Genomic DNA, 7,861 nt, shown 5'->3' with positions numbered 1-7,861 from the left:
CAGGGGAGACAGACAGACACAGACACCCCAGCAGGTAAGTGTGTGTGTGGGGGAAGGGGCAGAGTGGGGGAAGAGGGAAGGGGCTGTGGGGGGGGGCAGATCAAGAAGTGGGGTTGGGCGTGTGTCTCTATGCCCGGTCTCAGGAGCAGGGCTGGGGAGGCGAGGGAGGCAGTGCTCCTCTGTGGGCCGCACACGCGCTGTGTGGGGCTCACATGCGGTGGCTGCCATCTCCACTGCCGCGTTCCATGATGCTTTCCTGTGGCTGGTCACACGTATGGCTCCGCAGGCAGCTGATGGGCAGCGTGAGAGATACGAGGTGTCATCAGCCCACAGAGTTGAACGTGCGACTGGCTGCAGGAATGTGGCACGGGGCACGGCAGCAGCAGCACAGGATGCTGGTGGTGGCAGCTGCTGCGTGTAAACCCCCCGACCCCCAGCCAGGTGGTGTGTGCGGCCTGCAGAGAGGAACCGCTGCCCTCGCCCCCTCAGCTCTGCTCCTGGGACCGGGCACAGAGCAAGCTGAGGTGGGGTGTGGGGAGGTGCTTTATGGAGTTGGAAGCGCCCGACACACCCCTCCCCCGGGTAAGCAAAGTATGGGAAGGCACCAGGGAAGACGCCGCCATCACGCCCCAGAGCACAGTCCATTCCTGCCCATCTGCTGGCCCATGTGTACCCCCTATGTCCTTTTTAAGTACCCCTGGGGGTATGCATATCCCCGGCTGACAACCCCTGTTTTACAGTCATTCTATTTCAAGCATTTCAGTTAAACTGTAGATCTTTAACACAGGATTTTTTACACACTTTTGCAATGCCTTCTGCACAGCCTACTTATACCTGTTACCATTATTTTTGGATTTCCTAGTTTATAAATGGCTTACTTTTTTTTTTTTTTTTAATTGCCCCAGTTTCATTACAATGTGGGTTCACAAATATTGATGTGAGAGGACTGTAACTAACCTGTTGAACATCCTGTTGAAAAACACACAGCTGAAGCCGCTGGTGCAGGCGAACCTTCCGATGCTGCCAGATGTTCTCCAACTGTCGCTGGTGGTGCAAGACTTCATGGATGACATCAAGAACATGATGCACTGCCTTGGAGTAGTTAGCAGAGGCTGTTAGTGAGTCAGAACTCCCAGGAGTCAAAGGTCGCTGAAGTTTATCAAGTAATGACTTCCCATCTTGACTCACCTAACCAAAAGGAATGAAGAATAGTCTTTGTTAGAAGCTTATTAGTTAAAACAGGGTGTGTCTACATGTGCACTTTAATATGCAGTGGCCTATTTTACTAAGCATTACATTGTCATGTGCTAGTACGCAGTAAAATTAGGCTACTGCACATTAAGTGTCACTAGAATTGTATGCGCTTTCACTACTGTGCATTAGGTAGCCTAACACGCATTTAGTTAATACCTCACATTAGAGGTACTAAATTTAATGTGTAGTAGCAAAAATGCATTAATGAACATATAGGTACACACAGTTATGTACACTGTTTCATTAAAAGAAGTCTCAGCAATTAGTCCTCTCTCCTACCCAGGTATTGAAACATGCCGTAACCTATTTTACAAACATCTTAATTTATGCTACCCAACTTCCCTGTATAGACAGACTATTTGAGGAGTTGCCTATTGAAATACTCATCTTCCTAGTAACTCCGAAGTAACTGAGAATTAAGGGCAGAGATAGCTTTAACTCAGGACTCTTGATTTATCATGCTTAACACTTGCACAATTGCTTTTGATTTACTTCAGTAAATTGAACCAAGGTGTTTGTATCAAGAATCATTTAAAAAAAATGACATGTTACTCCACTTGAATACTGACATTTATGGCAAAGAGAGATCAAGTAAAATTTATCAATTTCATCTTGATTCTTCAATGTGAATCATGCAGAAACAAAATTAATTAATATGGCAAAACTTTGTGTTTTCACTTTCACAAGCTGAGGAAAAGCAGCAGTGACCACATAAAATAGTTGGTTTGAATTAATATTGAACATATTTGAGCTATTAAAGAAATTAATTTTCAAAGACTAATTCCAAATATGATCCTGTCACTTGTATAATGGAATCTGGTGAGGTAACAGACCTCTGTGGAAGGAGGTCTGTTTATGACTGGCAAGCAGGAACATCTCAACTGTTTCATGAGAACTAAACTGCAAAAGCAGTCAACATCCCAGGTGATGATACCTCCATGGCCCCATGGCCCCCAACAAAAAATGTACAGACATACTCTTTTTCACTTTTTACCTTTGGGGTCTTATTTGGGGACCACTACTCCACAGCCAAATAGCTCCTCCCAGAAATGCATTCTTCTATTAATAATTTAAGGAGGAGTGTGGGGGGCAGGGGCAGGGAGGGAGTGGTTCTCCATCTTCCATTAAAAGCTTTATGCTTTCAATAGCTAAGGATACACCTAGCAGCAGCAAACACTGACTAGAACAACACTGACACCTGTCCAGTAATTGAACTTAAGGGTTTTTTTCTGTGCTTCAGTTTCCTTGCTATGTTTTTGCTGTTGAATCTCTAACAACAGAAAAGTTGATTATCTCAACTGCTCTTTCCACATATGAAATCACACTCAAGTCCACCTTGCACACACCCATAAAAATATGATTTAGCAGGGTTAGCACTTGGCTGAGCAAGAATATCAAGCTTCAGCTTCCTTTTTTCTATGAAGAAATTATCCCAGTAACTGAAGAAGTTCACAGAAATGGAGTGGATACTTCGCTTACAGGAAAATTTCTCTCAAAAGTTTAAATAAGGTAGGTGGTTAAAAAGATTGTTTCAAAGACATAATGTTGAGGCTCCCCTAAATCTTCTAAGATGTTTGCCATTTAAGTGATATCAAGATACTATATTTTACGCAAAATTAATCTAATGTCTAATATCTCCCAAGTCACTTCCCTCCCTCCACTCCATAGGGGTTTGTGGGAATGTTCAGCCTCTTGAAAGAAGTAGCTTTATACTGTTAAAACTTGTCTTTGCTTTTAGTTTGACCCCTTTTTGGTATGTATTTCATTTAGTTTCCTACACTAAGCCCAGGTCTATGCTTATGTTGACAATACTAGGAACATCTGGAATGTACAATACCAGCAGGATCTGTACACCACAACACTTATTTCTGTAGTATTCCCAAGCTGAATTTTACAATACAGTGCAAGACGTTTGTTAGCAAACATTTGACCTTTTTAAGTTATCTTGACAGAACATGCCTTAATTTAAGTGAGGCTTTTGTACATTTTCATTCTGTAACATGTGCTTACCTTGTCAAGACTGTATAAAAGCAACCCACCAAAATATAAACAAAAAGCAAGAAAGCTAAATACAGACCAACATCATGAGTTGTCAATGTGTTTCCAAACACACTGAAATACTTAGTACATAGTAGTGTGGTATCAAAAAATTTAGTAGTCTGAGGCCAAAAAGCTATTCCTATTAGTGAACCACCAAGAGCAGCACCACCAAAGACTGAGATCCCCTCTATACATTATACACATTGCACAATTACCTGGTTAATTGTGTAATTACTTTAAGACAAGCTACACATGCAAAGTAGTTATCACACCATTAAAAGCTCCAACAAGCTGTAAAGTTAGACCTCAAAAATACGTACTAACTATATAGACAGTTGCTATCAAGCTTTAACTGGCATGTGTAACAGAGTCTCCTCTGAAACGGAGCCCCATCAGCTGACAGGGCTCTCAGCTGCAGGGGTGTATTGGGCCCAGTGTGAAACTCATACAGGACTCCTGGTCCTAGCTGTGCATTGCCCTTATGGCTGGAAGCATGTCCAGCTGTGGGAGCCTGCTTTTTACCAACGTAGCGGGAGCCCACCCTGGGCTCCTCCTACACCAGCAATAAGGCGTTACTAGATCTAATGTGCGATCCCACAACCTCATTTCTTGCCCTGCGTGTGTGGCATGGCAGGAAGCACAACTGTATGGATCATGCATTAGACGCAGTTGTACCTTTACCTGCATGTGTAGAGGGAGCTTGATTGAACAGGTCAATCTTTAAGGTTAAGTTGCTAATATTTCCCCCAACAGCACATTGTTCTTACGAACACTGGAGGAAAAACCTGACCCATTTAATCTTGCTTCTGATAGATTTGCATAGAAGGGAAATTGGAAAATTTCATTTTAACGTAGTTTAGAATTGCATCAACATTATTCAGAAGTCCCCAGACATACATTACATTTGTCACACCACATTCAGCTGCTGTAGCATAACAAAAAGCAACTGTTCATACATTTATGCTTCTTTGTTACGGTTAACTATTCTTCAACAAATTTAATGTGATACAGAGAACAGCTTGGTCCTCCAGCATCCTGGAATGCATTGCTTCCCACCCCCACCCCCTGTCAAATCCAAGGGAACAATTTGTTTGTCACTGAAGCCAACTGGGCTCAGGGTGGGGCAGCAGAGGCTACTTGTGAGTACACCTAGTGTTGCCCAGCATGAAGGCAAGAGGGCAGGCTGCACATGCCCCATTCACCCCTCCAGGCTTGCACAAGTGCATTCAGCAGCAGCACGTCACCTGGGGGCAAATGTCCATGCTAATACTTCGTTCCTCAGCCAGGTGGGCAATCAACTGGAGTCTGGCAGAAATGCAAAATCTTCATGCTATCTGGGATAAAAAGGAAAAACAGTGGTCCCTGAGGACAGGCCACTAACAGGGTCATGTTTGAATGTATTGCTGATAAAATGGCAGCTCAGGGACCCATGCAAAACTGGCAGCAGTACTTGTTGCAAACAAAGGTCCTCAGAGCAAACCATAACATGGAAGCTGGGTGCCCAGGACAGTGGTAGCACATGGGAGGCAGTGAGTTTCTGGCTGTTGTCGTTATAGTGGCAGCTGTCATCTTTCTCTCTGTCCCCGACAACAAGTTGCTTCTCTGGGCTGCTGCCTTAGGTGCACTGCCTTAGCTACCTTACTGCCTCAGAGCCAGGTACAGGTAGGCCAACACTGCAACCCATGTGACAGGTACCCAGAGGATGACAGCTACCTACTACACAGAGCTCTCCCTCATCTTTGTGGCAGGGTACTTGGTCGAGCTTCAGAACATGTATGACATTACTGTCTGCCCAAAATAATGAGGATGTGAGTGACTAAAAAGATAGAGGGGGAAGAAAGCTTCCTCCCCAGGTACCAACCACTCCTGGATAAGGAGCAGGAGAATATGCTGGCATCCAAGGACAGGTCCATCCACAGTTCCAACAGTAGAGTCATACAGTTTTCACTGCTTCCCACTGATAAGAGAGGTCCCTATACCTCACAGCATGCCCTGAGGTCACTGTTTCTCCAACCTGGGCCCTCTGCTTAGCATGCCATCAGTGACATCCCAGACCCTCGCAGAAGACCCTGGTGTCATGGAACTTCCCTATCCCCCTCCAACACCAATCTGCATGAATTGGTCCCTATGGTCCACAACACCCTATAGTATGATGAAGAACCTCTTTCTGTTCATGTAGTTCAAGCTGAGGGCATGGGAGATGGATGGAGACATAGGATGGAGATATGAGTTTCATCAGGTCAAAACTTCCAGGGGATTGTTGAGGTGGAGGAGTTAAGCAACAGACTGGCAGCTGGCAGCACTGGTAAGCTTCAAGATCATGATGGTGACAAGCTTCCTGATGGTGAGGGACAGTTTAATCCTCAGGTTCTGCTGCTCAAGGATGGAGGCCAGCATCTTGCAGACCTCAGGGGAAGGGGCACAGCACATCCAGAAGTTCTATTGCCACTGATCACTGTCTCATGTCCCCAAGATGATATGCTCCCATCAGTTAGCTTGTGTCCTGAGCCCTGAAGTGATGTGGCACACTTTGCAACTGGTCCCACAGAAGTAGCCACTTGCATGCTTTAAGGCCTTATTCTCATCCACCAGGCATGTGTCAGTGGACACAAGCAGACAACAGAGCTCAAAGATCTGTCTTTGCAGTGCATGGACTCTCTCCTCATTGACGTGCATTTGCTGCATGCCAGCCTGCACAGGCAGCAGTAAGCCATGACTTGTCCTAGATTATGATAATAACAAAACAGCTCCACAGTGTACTAGAATGGGAGTCATAGGTCACAGGGGCAATCTGAATCCATTCTGGGTTCAGAGACCAACTCATGGGGCTCTGGAAAGAACAGAGAATAAGCATGCTTTGCAGCACCATGCAAAGGTGGGTTGGGTGTGCTTTAAGTCTTGGCTGGATGGCCAATCAGCACTTTCCTGTGCTCAGCTGTTTCCAGCAACTTCTGGAGGAAAGAGCTGCTGCACAGCATACTGGGAGTTAGCAAACTGCTTCCATACGCTGGTAGCACCATTCTGCAAGCTGCTTCCCTCCTCCCACACAAACAGAGAAGTAGGGCCTTAAACATGTGAAAATACATGTCACACTATATTTCTGTGGTGACTCAACATTCTGCAGTATCTGTAGTGTGACAATTTTAACATGTCTGGGGATTTAAAGCCTATAGCTCATCTGTGAATACATTCGTTATCTCCTAAATTCTGACTTCTGTCTCCTAAGATTGAGTCTTGAAAACATGGGAAGTGCTTCCCTTAGGAATGCTGCACGTGTGTTGATGCATGCTAGTTTAGAATGCTTTTCTGCTGCTGTCAAAACCAAGATGCTGATTATGTTTTGTCAAGCGATATACGCATGACACTTCAACTTCAGTTCTCCTTCAATAATTTTGAAGTAATACTTTCTAACGTCTTAAATGCTTTAGCATGAGCTTTTTCCATAGGAATTTCAAGAATTATTGCCAACCTAATTATTTTTAAAGATGGAATCATAATGCTATTAGGAGGTAATAATGCCTCTTTAAAAAGGCCCTCATACTTCATATAATGTCTGAACTGTTGGCCCCAAACAACCTGTAAGAGAAGCACTCTGGTTTTAGTTTGCTGGTTGAAAATGCTTCTCAGGGGAAGGGGGGGAAAAAGGACAAACCAGCAAGAAAGTTAAGAAGTTTGAAACAAAGATTAGAAAAAGCCAGAACTTAAAAAATTAAGACTGAGACTTTGCCTTTCAGTTGCATACTTAAAGGAACAATAACCATTTTTGGTGCTATTTTTCTTGTCTTCTCTTCCTTTATGATGAAACCTTAATACCATTTTTTCTTGTGCAGTGTGCCCCAGAATAAGATATGCACCTAGTTTTTGAAAGGCAAACAAAAAAACCCATCTTTCTTGTAGGCAGTAACTGAGAGTGCCTATACCTGTGCAGTGAGGCTGCTCCAACGCACTATAATTACAACGCGTCAGAGTAGACTCGATTGAGTCTGCCAGAACATGGTAATTATCTTGCTCCAGCAGACTCCAGTGTAATGTGTATCTGCGTCCCCACACTGAAAAATGGTGGTAGGGCACTTTAACTAAAATTTGTTCAGTGAGCTTTAGTTAAAGCCCCCCTGATAAGCAGCAGAAAATGTTCTCACTTCTTTCTTCATATATAATCTGTGCTCCAATTTCCAGCAGCTGGTTTTTAGAAAAAAGGTGTGTTGTTTTATCTGAGAAAATACTTATTACTCATATGTACTACAAAAAAGCCAGCAATGTAATGGAATAAATAAGCTACCTACCTCAGAATAAGCCAGAGTGATATGTTCATATATTCCTTGATGATGATGAATCGCGTCTTCTAAATCTTGTAGCTCGGATGGAAGTTCTACCTCACCACAGGCCTTACACCATGAATCCACATTGCTCATGTACTAGAAATCAAGAAACCACATTTTGTTATTTCAAGTTATACCTGAAGTAGGGCCCTGTCAGTAAGAAAAAGAAATGACATTACAGAGGTGTCTTTTTTATGCTAATGGCGGTGTCTCTTTTTGGGGGGGGTGCGGGGGGGGGGGGGGGGGGG

The 7,861-nt window shown here is 44.0% G+C and overlaps 1 protein-coding gene across 4 annotated transcripts in view; it reads right to left on the bottom strand.

The window, feature by feature from the left end:
• TRIO (trio Rho guanine nucleotide exchange factor) overlaps nucleotides 1–7,861 on the bottom strand; it is a 589,244-nt gene that overhangs the window by 286,878 nt on the left and 294,505 nt on the right. For all 4 annotated transcript variants that reach the window (XM_019521265.1, XM_019521285.1, XM_019521275.1 and 1 more), the window contains exons 8-9: nucleotides 7,578–7,709; nucleotides 958–1,188 (exon numbers count right to left, since the gene is read on the bottom strand). In XM_019521265.1, the coding sequence (XP_019376810.1) occupies nucleotides 958–1,188; nucleotides 7,578–7,709 (363 nt within the window). The remainder of the gene's footprint in view (nucleotides 1–957; nucleotides 1,189–7,577; nucleotides 7,710–7,861) is intronic.

This window comes from Gavialis gangeticus, unplaced genomic scaffold (assembly GCF_001723915.1).
Source record: "Gavialis gangeticus isolate Ggan-Ray unplaced genomic scaffold, GavGan_comp1, whole genome shotgun sequence".
Classification (NCBI taxonomy): Eukaryota; Metazoa; Chordata; order Crocodylia; family Gavialidae; genus Gavialis; species Gavialis gangeticus.
The sequence above is the reverse complement of the archived record's forward strand: the minus strand, read 5'-3'. Positions and strand labels throughout refer to the sequence as shown.